We start from the raw sequence: 13089 nt of genomic DNA, 5'->3' as shown, positions 1-13089 counted from the left end.
TGTAAAAGCTCCAGGCCTAACTAGACTGAGTTGGGAAGACAGAGAAGCGGGGAGAGGAGAGCGGGTCTGCCTCGCAACAGCTGTGTGACTCCAGCGAATTAGCTGGCCGGCGGCCATCACCACTAAGAGCCACACTGTCCTCCGCTAATATGATGGACAGATTAGCAGGACACTTTCTTAAAGGAAACGAGGCCAGCTAGAGATTTCTGAACTCTGGATGGCACCGTGGGGTAAAAACCTGCCGAGGCGATGCTCGTGCATTCATGTGCGGTGCCTCTGGTCCTTCAAGGCTTCCTGTACTTTTCAAAAATCACATTGTAAGTAAACTCTATCCAAAGTGCTGACTATAAATTATTCTATCACTAGCATCTTATTTTTGGCAAGAGAAATAGTTTAAGCCTAAGCCTCCTGGTCATTTAGACAGTAACAAGTAACTGAGCTCATGGAGTTACACCTGGCCACCTCCTTGGCTGGTCCTCTTCAGCCTGGCCCTGGGCACAGCCAGGCCTGAGCTCTGTTGGGCTGCATCTCTGCCCGCTCCTGGCAACCCCCTCAGTGGTTTCAGACACCATATCTATGCTTGTGATGGTGCTGAGTGTGAAGCCCCCAGGACCCCTCCCTGAACCTGGCTGGCAGAGCAGGTGCACACCCCACCTGGATCTGCACGGCCCCTGCCTTTCCCTCTCCCGCCCAGCCCCTGTGCACCGCTCCTCCGAGAGCCAGCTGAGGTGTGCGCCTCCGTTCCCTCCTCCGTCTCCTCTCCAGGAAGCCAAAGCTGGGTTTTTCCAACAGGCGCTTGGCTCATGGCCCCGCCCCTCTCCATAGCCACCACCCCAGCCCCAGTGCTGGGAACAGCATGGGACGCAGGAGGCACTGGGAAAACAGGTGGAATGAGTTGCGGCACAGGCCTGAGCGGACAAAGCAACGTGGAGAGCACCTCAGTGGAGACGGCGGAGCCCCCGCAGGGTCCGACGGCCCCCAGGGCCCACTCTGCGCAAGGCCAAATTCCCACACACAGCCCAGACCAGAACCGTCCCAAACCTTAGCCAAGACAGTCACAAAGTCCTTGAGCGTCTTCAGCTCTGCTCCAGCCAGGGACTTGTGGGCTGCCAGCTCCACCCGCAGGAGGTAGTGCAGCCCTGACTCCAGGTCCGCCGTGTACAGCTTGGACCTACGACGGGACACGGCAGAGTCAGGGAATGCCCAGCCTTTCCCTCCACAGCACCTCTCCCTGGCCTGGCTCCTCCCCACGGACTCCCGGGGCCCCAGGGAGGGCTCCTGAGCGGCCCTCAGCGGCTGGGGTGGGTTTCTGAGTGAGCCTGCCCAGCAAGCACGCAGCCTTCGGTCTACCCGCGCTGTCCCCCGGGGGCTTCAGTTCAAAATGAATACTTGCTTGTCAAATTCTCTCCAAACCACGACTTCTGAATTTTCTTCTTTGTTTGGCTTTTCAGGCAAGGAAAGCGATTTTTTCCTCACATCCGGCAATGACTTCAGGTAAGAGGAAAAGAAGGCCCGCAGAGGCTTCACGCTGTGAGAAACGGGAGGGCAAAGGTGAGAAGAGCCTCCTTTATAAAATCCTGAAGCAGGAGCCCTCGGCATTCAGGAAAGCTCTGGGCCACCCCATCCATCCTTCGGGCATGTACTGGGGACTGGGGGTCCGTGGGGACAGCCGACACCCCGCCTGGGCCGCGGCTGAGCTTCCACCTGGGGATAAGAGGAGACACACCAAATCCACAGATGTATAGCCAGTTCCACTTGTCGTAAGTACTATGACTCATTTACGTTTGTGGGGAACTTAAGGCGTTTTGTAAAGCTGGGTTGAGCATCTGCCAAGATCAGCTTTATTCTGACTGAGATTTCCGACATGCCTAAGAGCCTTCGCCGACGCGCCCACAATCTGCCAGCCCTGAGTGGGGCATCTGGAAGTCAGGGCCTGGGGTGGACGTCAGCCCTCCCTCAAGTCAGGCCCCTGAGCCCCCTGCGTGCCCGCCCTGTGTGGACAGGGTGGAGCGGAGCCCCCTGCGTGGACAGGGTGGAGCTGAGCCCCCTGTGTGTCCGCCCCATGTGGACAGGGTGGAGCTGAGCCCCCTGTGTGCCCGCCCCGTGTGGACAGGGTGGAGCCGCCTTCTGAGGACACCCTCAATGCCATTATTGAGCACTTCAGTGTGACGTGGAGCTTGTTTCCAAAGACAGAATGTAGCAGTGATATTTGCAAAAATATTGAAATATCTATAAAACTACTAACATTATTTGACACTAAGAAGTTGTCTATATGATACTTTTAACACTCTGGCAGTGGTTCAGGCCGCTCTGCCAAGGGCAGTGCTGTGCCCCAGGCCTGGAATGGGCCACCTTGTCGGCACAGCGAGGTCCCCAAGCACTCAGAGCATCTCCTAACAAGCTCAATAGCCTCTGTGGTTACCCTGAATTCCAGCTTTATCTTTTTTATTTCCACTTACCTATTTTTGAGACAGGATCTTGCTCTGTTGCCCAGGCTGGAGTGCAGTGGTGCAATCTCAGCTCACTGCAGCCTCAACCTCCTGGGCTCAAATGATCCTCCCACCTCAGCACCCTGAGTAGCTGTGGCCACAGGCACTCTCCGCCACACCCAGCTAATGTTTTATTTTTCATAGTCTGGAGTCTCATTATCAACCTGGGCTGGTCTCAGACTCCTAGGCTCAAGTAATCCTCTCACCTCAGCCTCCCAAAGTGCTGGGATGACAGGGGTAAGCCACCACGCCTGGTCTGCTTTTCAAAAGGACAGAAAAATACCTAAGAAGCTGCGGTCTTCGGGGCTTCTGTAGGGCGCCCTCCATGCCCCAGTCGATCTTTGAAGAGGCTAAACTGGAAGCCCCAAGAGACAGGAAACATGTCCTATCTTCACTGCTGTGTCCCTGCACCCAGGAGCCTGGTGTGGTGAGCCACCAAGAGCCACAGAGTCAACCGTGGCTAAACCCGCACATGCCGGAGGCGCTTCGGCTTCAGGCCAGGGAAAGGGGCCACCCAGTGTGGGGCAGGCTGGCCTCATGCTGTCCTTCTTCCCAAGGTGAGGAGGCCGGGTCCCCTCCAGCCTCAGGATGTTACTTAACTTTCTCAATCATTTTTTTTCTTTTCTTTCTTTTTTTTTTGAGATAGGGTCTGGCTCTGTTGCCCAGGCTGGAGTGCAGTGGCATGATCTTAGCTCACTGCAGCCTTGACCTCTGAGGCTCAAGCAATCCTCCCACCTCAGCCTCCTGAGTAGCTGGGACTACGGGCACACACCACCAGGCCCGGCTAGTTTTTTATTTTTACTATAGGTGGGGTCTCACTGTGTTGCCTGGGCTGGTCTCGAACTCCTAGACTCAAATGATGCACCTGTGCCCAGCCTCATTTTTCTCACTGTTTTTCTAACCTTATTCAAGTTGTTTACTTTTTTGTTAGGCTTATCTGAAGGGCACACGGGCACTCCGCGCAGAGGCAAAGAGCTTATCTGAGGGGCACACACTCCGTGCAGAGGCGAAGGGCTTATCTGAGGGGCACACGGGCACTCTGCGCAGAGGCAAAGAGCTTATCTGAGGGGCACACACTCCGCACAGAGGCGAAGGGCTTATCTGAGGGGCACACGGGCACTCCGCGCAGAGGCGAAGGGCTTATCTGAGGGGCACACGGGCACTCCGCGCAGAGGCAAATGGCTTGCCAAGGTTCTGCGGTTCTTAGAGAAGAGAGCAGAACGTGAGGGGCAGGGCCTGGCGCCCACCCCTACTTCTCATTCTGCAGAGGCAGGCACACGGGCTTGCCTGCCAGCCCCAGATACAGATCGAACTGCAGCCCAGAGTCTACCCAGAGCTGTGTTTGAGGAGCATCTGCTGCTCCCGAAGCACTGGCCCAGCAGCCCTTGTGCATGTGCGGGTTTAGCCACGGTTTCCTCTGCGGCTCTTGGTGAGTCACCACACCAGGCCCCTCCTAGGTGCAGGGACACAGCAGTGAGAAAACAGAAATCCACGAAAACACAGCACAGATCAGCAATACCCAAGGGCTGAGAGCCAGGGCCCAAATCTGCCCAGGGAAGTGGGGTGGAGGGGCCAGGGCTCCCCGGATCTCACACCAGACTTGCGTGGTCTACTCGGAGCCTCTGTTCAGTAACTCCGCACAGCACCGGGTTCCCAGATCCCACATGGCACTCACACGTTAATCAATCCGTGCGACCCATTTGGATAGATCAGGTAACACGCAGGAACTGAGGAAACACCGAGCTTCTCCAGAAATGCTTTGTCCCCATCCAGCGCCCGGACCACCACGATGCCTTCGTACGGGATCAGGTCTAAGATCACCTGGGGGGTGAGAACACAGTGACACTTCCACAGGGGTGGGCAGCTTCTCAGAAAACACGACGTGCAGATACACGGCCTTGCAGGGAACCTTTCCCAGAAGGGCACGGAGTTTGCCCCCTGCAGGCAAGACCCTCACTCACATCCTCACGCACATCTGAATTCCTATCGCACTTTAAGGCAACCGATGGCACACACGCCATGCGCAGAAACCAGTGTTACTTGGCAATTTTACAGACCAATCAAAGAACACCCTTATCCATGAATTTGCACTTGACTTTCTAAAACCAGGGCGCCTCTAACAACACTGACACTGGTCAAGCGAGTCCTTGTACACAGCAGCCACGCCCCATGGCCTCACGCTCTTGTCCCGCGTGTGGAAGCTTCGTGGCCGGGGCAGCAGGCCTCGAGCTGCCACTCCTCCCCAGCCACCCTGCTCCTGTCTGGTTCTGCTCAGGCTGAAGGGGCAGCAACAGGGTCTCGGTGGCAGAGAGAGCACAGGACTGGCATCTCAGCATTTCGGAAGAAACCCCGTGTGCGCCGCCACCACATCGGGCGTATATCTTTCTTTCTCTTAGAGAGCAACACAAGCAGCTGCTCCTCAAACCAAGGGCCCTGGCTAAAGGGGTGAACTGGGCGCCCCAAGTGGCCGTGCCTCTCCTGAGCTGGGTGTGTCTGCGAAGAGCTGATCACTAGTCTTGGGCCGTACTGGTGTCTCGGCCGTGCCGTGACTCTGTGCTGAAGAGCACTCCTCCTGCACGGGTGGAGCCTGGCTGCCCCAAACGCAGCAGCATGCCAGGGAGGTAGGGGAGCATGCAACACGGGCCCACACCCACCTCTGATCGGGGGAACACCTGCCTCTGGTGTGCGTGTGTGGAGGCCCTGCCTCAGACAGCAAAGGCACGAGGGGCCTTGGGACAAGGGCGAGGGGTCTGGGAGAGCCACACACCGCTAGCGGTTCCTCAGCCCTCCACGGAGAACCCTGCCAACCACGGGAAGGCATCCTGCCGTCACCACCAAACCTGGAGGGGGCGGGGCTGGGGTGCCAGGAGGGCAGCCAGGGCACGAAGCGAGATGGTCACAGCGCGGGTGTCTGCAGCTTCCTTCCCAAGTGTGTCTCCAAAAGCCCTCGCAGGGGCAACGCTGTTTCCTCCACTCAACGCAAGGCCCCCCCAGTGGACAGAAAAACAGTTGCCTATCAGGTTGCAAGGAGGAGGAGGAGCAGCTCAGGGTGAGCGCTGGGCGAACGTGTGCGCGGCGAGGCCTTTCGTCTCCGGAAAGACTTGGTAATAATGACTTTCCCTGGGCTGCCCCTGCACCTGGTCCCTGGACCTTATTTAGACCTGGCCAAAAGCGAGGCTTCAGAACTGTACGTGTGAAATCAAAGTATGACGATGATAGAAACAATGTTTTACGGAATCTTGGATTTGGCAAAAATGTCGAGCGTTCAGAATATAGCAATGAAAAAATCTCAGCAATACCGCACGCGAAATACACAATGACCTCAAGGTGAGCTGAGCCTGTCGTAAAAATGAGCTCTTCTGCAAAGCCCTCTCTTAGTTTCAAACCTGGGGTTAGGCCACCTTCTGAACCCCTCCCACCGCCAAGCTCATTCCTCCTAACAGTTTGCTACAGACACCAGTGACTTTGCTGAGTAACGTTAACTACGCTTCCGATAATGAACAAGACCTAAAGCCACAGACAGGACACGAGACGCCGACGCAGTGACCGGCATCCACGAATCTCATCACTGATGCACCGCCAACCCCAATCACACCACGTGTGACATCTGGAGCCCACGCAGAGGCCGTACCTCCCGTCCGAGGTAGGAGCTGTTGCTTTCAAAGACAATAGCCACGTAATGGCTGCCACGGTTGTCAAGGAGGGAAAGAACATCACTGGGCCTTTCAAGAGAAAAAAAAGAGGCTTTTAGTGCTGTCAACAGCAGCGAGTTGCCCACCACATTCCAGTGGCCACATCACTTAAGAGAAACCTATTACACTTCTCGCACAGCTCAACGTGAGTCTAACAGCCACCTTCTTCCTGGGGCTACTCACTGAATGGGGTCCAGGGGCGGGCAGGCAGGCGGACGGCTTCCTTCCGTGTGGTTCTGCAGGAAGTCAATCATGGTCTGTCTGACTGTTCGCAGCTCTCGGTCGGGTCCTGCCGGAAGCACACCAGGGTCAGAGGTGTGTGCAGCTGTCCTCGAGGGGCAGGTGCACACCCAGGGACAGCAGCCCCGTCCCAGCCCGGGGCCCAAAGACAGCAGGGTGCAGGTGGCAGCAACGTGTGCAATCCCAGCGGGTGTGCCCAATGCCATCTACAGGCGTGGTACAGACAGCACGGGATTCACACAACTGGAGACCACACGGCAATGAGACACGCATGGGTGGGCCACACGGACAGGCAACAGAGGCAGATGGCAAGACACAGCGTGGCAAGGAGCAGGCCAGGCAGCTCCACCGGGTCACTTGCAGGCAGAGCCCCCCCAGGGCGTGGCAAGGAGCAGGCCAGGCAATCCCACCAGGCCACTTACAGGCAGAGCCCCCGCCAGGGCGTGGCAAGGAGCAGGCCAGGCAATTCCACCAGGCCACTTACAGGCAGAGCCCCCCCAGGTGCGGCCTGAGGGGTCTGATCACACTGGGTGATGCTAGCCTGGGTGAGGTGGTTTGCAAAAATTCATCGGGTGTGTACATGTGATCTGTACATCTCCAGATATTTTTATAATAATAAATTTACTCTGAAAAAGTTTTTACTACCATATTTGCCAAGCAAGGCCAATCACAAAATGAAAATTTCTCTTTGAAGCTATTAACGTCTGAACTCTTGAGGGAAAGCAGGCAGGAAAGGTCAGCAGAGGCAAAGGTGCTGGCCCGGGCTGGGAGCTCCCCAGGCTCTGGGACCGCGTGTCTTTAGCAGGTTTAGGAGGGGAATCGCAGGGACTAAAATACAAGGCTTATGTCCTTACCTTTAAAATTTTCTCCAGTTGTAAACTCCTTTGTAAATGCTTTAAAATACTAAGAGGAAAAACACAGAACAAGTAAGAGGCAGCCTCGCGTGGGCATCTGCATATGTGTTTAAGCAACAAAACGACCGTCACCTTAGAGAAGGAGCTTTACTCAATTTCCTTCGGAAAGTTTTCATAAATTGATGACAAACCACATGCTTCTCCGTGTCTCTGTGCATATTAGTGTTTCCTGTCAGATTTACGAGGGGGCTAAGGTTAGCTCCAATCAGCAGTCCCATCATTGACATCTTCTGACCCAACAGGGCTAGAAGCAAAAGACAGTTCAACTGGGCTGGAATCACTAAAGACACAGCTCTCCGGGACATGGTAGTGAGCGTGTGTCCTAATGGTGAGCTGTAACGTTAGCTGTAACCACGCAGAGATCTGCAGGAGGAGGAGACACCACACGGTATCTCTGAGTGGATGACAAGGGTTCTTAGGTTAAAATTAAAAACTTTCTTCATCAAAGGGCACATCAAAGACAGCGACGAGACAAGGTTACAGGATGGCGGAGACAAGGTTACAGGATGGCGGAGATCAGGTCGGTAAGAAAAGCACCGGCCAGCCAAGAGGGAAACGTGCAGACGACAGGCAGACACTTCACCCGTGACACCCACGGCCCATGAAGCCAGATGCGCTGGCACCGCAGCTGCCAGGGCAATGCAAATGAAGCTGCCGGTGCTTCCGACTGCACTGCTCCCTGGGTGAGCACGAAACTGCCTGACGCTGCTGGCCCTGCAGGTCTGTTGTGCACAGACCTGGTTCGCGGCCCAGTGGCTTCTCTCCCAGCCTCAGCTCTTCCCGTGCCCGGGAATGAACACAGCAGTGCTGTTCAAAGCCACCAAAGCCTGGAAGAGGCCACATGCCTGGCAACGGGGGGTTCTGGTTCTCAGAGTGACATCACTGGACAATCCCATCCAATGAGCATCGTAGTGGATCTGAGCAACGTCCCATTAAGTAATGGAAAGGAGGCCCGAAAGTTTACACACAGCACAGCGTGACCTGTGTCTGAAGCTAAAACAAAACAGGAAGCCATCCTGACGTAATCACACGCAGGGGCAGGCAAGCAAGCGTGCGACACAGGCCCCGAGAGGCCCTGGGGCGGGGCTGGCACCGGTGCTGCCCAGCGTGGCACCTGTTGGGGCAGGACCACAGGTGCTGCCAGCACAGTGAAAACAACAGCCCCCAAAACACAAGGGAAGCCACCATGACGTGACACCACACCACACAGCAAGGCACCAGGGCTGACAAGGACGGGGGCACAGAACTTCCTGGGAAGTGGGCCCAAGGCGCCTACATTTCTGGAGATGTCCATGTCAAGGCGTGCAGGAGGCAGCGGCACCGGCGTGTACACACATGCTATGCACGGGCCTGCAACAGGTCACAGGTACCTCTGCCCCCTAGTGGGAGCAACGGGCACAGCCTTGTCTTCTGCGGGGCTGACCCTGGCTCAGGAAGGCAGAGGCCCTGTGGGTGTGTGTGCCTGTGAGTGTGCACGTGTGTGTGTGTGTTCCACCGAGGGGAGCCCCGTGGTACACGGACCACATGCGTGGCTTCAGGCTGGGGTGCCAGCCCTCGTGCTCCTGGTGTCCTTGCGCCCTCTGGCCACGCAGGCTGCAGGAGGTCTTTTCACGCATCCCCTCCATGTGACCGGGGCTGTGTGAACATGGACAGTCCCACAGACACTTCTGCAGCACAACAGGGTGGACCAAGAGCTGCCCGCAGCAGACATCAGTTCCTACAATTCCTACAAAGTTTCAAGGAGAGAGCCAGAGAGGCCAAAACACAGGCACTACGACGTGGCGAATTTCAGCATACAAGAAACCCCGTGATACTCACCCGGAAGGTGGGGTAGAAGTGGATGTCATAGTCATGGCACACGGCCTGGTTCTTCTCTTCCATGCAGTCCAGAGCTGCCACGCGGATGGCGCTGGCCCAGTCTGAAACGCAGGGGCATGACCTTCAGTGTGGTGAGCACTGAACTCTCGGGAAGCCCAGGACCCAGCGGTCCCCACTCCAGGCTGCAGACACCTAAGAGACCAGCCCACCTACCCCTTCTACGTCATCAGTTGGGCCCTCACCACACAGAGCGTCTATGTGGAGCTAGGAAACAGAACTTCCACCAAGAGCATGATGCCTCTCCTACCACAGATGGTCACAGAACAAGCGGATTTGTGCTGAACTTGCACACCACGGAGCAGGGACGAGGCTGTGGTCCCCTAATTAAATGACACCCTGATGGATGAAAGCGCTGGTTACAGAAGCGGCTGTCAGCGGCCGGCACTTCATCAGGACAGCAAGCAAGTATGTGTAGATTAATCAGACGTGGTCCAGGCTGTTTGGCAAAAACTTTCCCATGTTCTCACTCCAGCGAGCAGGTACTGGCAGCACCTGAGCAGGGTCTTTCAGGGCAAGGACGTGCGCACAGACACATGTGAAGTGGTTTCCAACCCCATCCCAGGCACTGCCCACAAACCCGGGAACACCTGTGCCATTTTGGGGAGGCTAAAAGGAGCCATATTTTTTGTTCCTATCTCTAAAGTTTTTACTTTAATATTTTGTTCCTAACTCTAAAGTTTTTACTATGGAAAATTTCTAACATGAAAGTAAAATAGAGATAAAAACGTAACAAATCCCACACATCCTACCTCTTAGATCAATAATTATCAGCTCAAGGTGAATCCTGTTTTGCCAAAGCCTCCACCCACTTCCAGAACCGTCCGAAAGCACATCTCAGACAGCACGTCATTTCCACACGAAATCTACCAGGCTTTACCTCTGAAAGATGAAGGCTCTCCACTGGGTATGGCAGCTCATGCCTGGAATCCCAGCACTTTGGGAGGCCAAGGAGGTAAGGTTTAAGCTCAGGAGTTTGAGACCCGCCTGGGCAACATGGTAAAACCCTGTCTCTTAAAAAAAAAACACAAAAAATTAGTTGGGCATTGGTGGCACACACCTGTGGTCCCAGCTACTTGAGAGGCTGAGGTGGGAGGACTGTTTGAGCCCAGAAGGCAGAGGCTACAGTGAGCCAGCAACACAGGGAGGCTCCGTCTTAAAAAACAACAACAAAAAGTCCCTATATGTTCATTTGTTTAAAGTTTGTTTGAATCGAGACCCCAGCCAGGCTTGTTGGTTGCTCTTGTGGGTCCTGGCACTTTCCTTCTCTGGGTTTGACCGACAGCACCCTGGACTCCTGGCTTTTCTGTAACAGGGTACTCAGATCTAGACGCCTGTCTAATTTGTTTGGTGAGATTACTTTGTAGACAGTGGGGCATGCTTCCACGCAGAGGCAAGCGACGCCTCTCTCCTTAGTGATCACGACCTAAATGCATTAATGCACTAGGGCTGCAGTGAAATGGTGACGTGTCATCTCTCACCGTTTGTTCATGATGAGCTGGGACAATTCTGTAAAGAGAGACCTGCCCTCACTGCAACCCAGAGGAACGACTCACACGAGGAAGGAGAGTGCCCGGCTCGTGCTTCAGTCACCAGTATCAAAGTCATGGTTTCTGAAGCTCACCACTGAGGTTTTCTTTTTAAAAGATGTGTGTTCTTTCTCTGGGATGTAAAAATGGCACTGCCGACAATTCACAAACATTTCCCAGCTCCTCACCCTGTAGGGGTCCTTCCAGGCCCTGAGACTTTGAGGGGACAGCCTAAAGGGGCACCAATGGGTCAAGGGATGGGTGCTGGCTATCATGGAGCGTGGAGGCCGTGGCAGAGTCAGCGGTGTGGCAGGGCACGCCACACCGTGGGAGAGGCAGGTGCAGACGCAAGACCCAGGCGCCCAGCCAACAGACCTGCCTGGAGGAACGGAGCGAGCCACGTGGGACGCTGCCGTGGCACAGCCTTGCGACCAGAAGCCCAGTGATTTCTGAATGGGAATGTATGTCTGCCTGTCACTGAGACACTGATAAGGCTCTTTGTAGACTTGTATTCTGATTCGGACCCCTTGTCTAAATCAATGATTCGACTATAAATCATGTCAAAAGAGTCAGAAGTCTTCTCTGAGAACAAGCTATGATCTCGAACTTCAGAGGTTCTGTTAAAAGCAGGCCTGGAAGAGACGGAACGTATCACAGACACTACAAATATGAAGGCTTGTGTGTGTTAGCGGTTCAGATTGCTATTTTTCCTTTTTTTTTGAGACGGAGTCTCGCTCTGTCACCCAGGCTGGAGTGCAGTGGCCGGATCTCAGCTCACTGCAAGCTCCGCCTCCCGGGTTTACTCCATTCTCCTGCCTCAGCCTCCCAAGTAGCTGGGACTACAGGCGCCACCACCTCGCCCGGCTAGTTTTTTGTTTTTTGTTTTTTTTTTTTTTTTTTTAGTAGAGACGGGGTTTCACTGTGTTATCCAGGATGGTCTCGATCTCCTCACCTCGTGATCCGCCCGTCTCGGCCTCCCAGAGTGCTGGGATTACAGGCCTGAGCCACCATCCGGCCCAGATTGCTATTTTTCTACGTAATATACCACAGCTTTGTTTAAGATACTGGTCTTTTCTCTCTGTAATTTAAAAACAACAACAACAACAACAAAGACACCTCTTTCAGAAACAATGACCAAATACCATTCCTGCTTACGCTGGCTACGTGAAACCAATTCACGTTTCGAGGCCACTTTCAGTGGATGAGGGAAAAGCCACGCGAGCTCCCTGCACCCCCGGCCACACCTTCCTCAAGCCTCAGACCACATGGAACTGCGGCAGAGGGTTCGCGCTCTCATCCAGTCAGCGCAGCAGACGGCAGGGGACGCGGAAACAGAAGGTGCTCCCAGCAGCCCCGCCGTGGGCTGCCCACCGGTGACCCCTCCACAGCCTCGGCTCCTCAGCCCATGCGTCCTGGCGAAGTGTCTCATTTCTGTGGCCTTTTATCTGGCTCACAATTCCACATGGTTTCATTCTGTTTATTGGGAATTTCTACGACTCATTTTTATTCCACACTTTTTAAAAAAAAAAAAAGCACCTTTGTGCCCAGATACTATGCAGCCATAAAAAAGAATGAGTTTGTGTCCTTTGTAGGGACATGGATGCAGCTGCAAACCATCATTCTCAGCAAACTATCGCAAGAACAGAAAACCAAACACTGCATGTTCTCACTCATAGGTGGGAACTGAACAATGAGATCACTTGGATACAGGAAGGGGAACCTCACACACCGGGGCCTATGGTGGGGGCGGGGGATAGCATTAGGAGATATACCTAATGTAAATGATGAGTTAATGGGTGCAGTACACCAACATGGCACAGGTATACATATGTAACAAACCTGCACGTTGTGCACATGCACCCTAGAACTTAAAGTCTAATAATAAAAAAATAAAAAATAAACTAATAAAAATAAATAAAGCACCCGGCCAATGCTGCTTTTTTTTTTTTTTTTTTTTTTTTTTGAGACGGAGTCTCGCTCTGCCGCCCAGGCTGGAGTGCAATGGCCGGATCTCAGCTCACTGCAAGCTCCGCCTCCCGGGTTCACGCCATTCTCCTGCCTCAGCCTCCCAAGTAGCTGGGACTACAGGCACCCGCCACCACGCCCGGCTAGTTTTGTGTATTTTTTGGTAGAGACGGGGTTTCACCGTGTTAGCCAGGATGGTCTCGATCTCCTGACCTCGTGATCCACCCGTCTTGGCCTCCCAAAGTGCTGGGATTACAGGCTTGAGCCACCGCGCCCGGCCGCTGCTCTTTTTAAATAACCTTCCCGGCCGGACATGGTGGTTCACACCTGTAATCCCAGCACTTTGGGAGGCCGAGGCAGGTGGATCACTTGAGGTCAGGAGTTC

At 54.5% G+C, this 13089-nt stretch overlaps 1 protein-coding gene across 1 annotated transcript in view; it reads right to left on the bottom strand.

Annotated features, from left to right (window-relative positions):
* Nucleotides 1-13089, bottom strand: part of QSOX2 (quiescin sulfhydryl oxidase 2) — a 39925-nt gene that overhangs the window by 11611 nt on the left and 15225 nt on the right. The window contains exons 2-8 of the mRNA XM_025360793.1: nt 9154-9254; nt 7276-7324; nt 6365-6470; nt 6121-6211; nt 4165-4310; nt 1394-1528; nt 1042-1171 (exon numbers count right to left, since the gene is read on the bottom strand). Coding sequence (XP_025216578.1) covers nt 1042-1171; nt 1394-1528; nt 4165-4310; nt 6121-6211; nt 6365-6470; nt 7276-7324; nt 9154-9254 — 758 coding nt within the window. The remainder of the gene's footprint in view (nt 1-1041; nt 1172-1393; nt 1529-4164; nt 4311-6120; nt 6212-6364; nt 6471-7275; nt 7325-9153; nt 9255-13089) is intronic.

This window comes from Theropithecus gelada, chromosome 15 (assembly GCF_003255815.1).
Source record: "Theropithecus gelada isolate Dixy chromosome 15, Tgel_1.0, whole genome shotgun sequence".
NCBI classification, from domain to species: domain Eukaryota; kingdom Metazoa; phylum Chordata; class Mammalia; order Primates; family Cercopithecidae; genus Theropithecus; species Theropithecus gelada.
The sequence above is the reverse complement of the archived record's forward strand: the minus strand, read 5'-3'. Positions and strand labels throughout refer to the sequence as shown.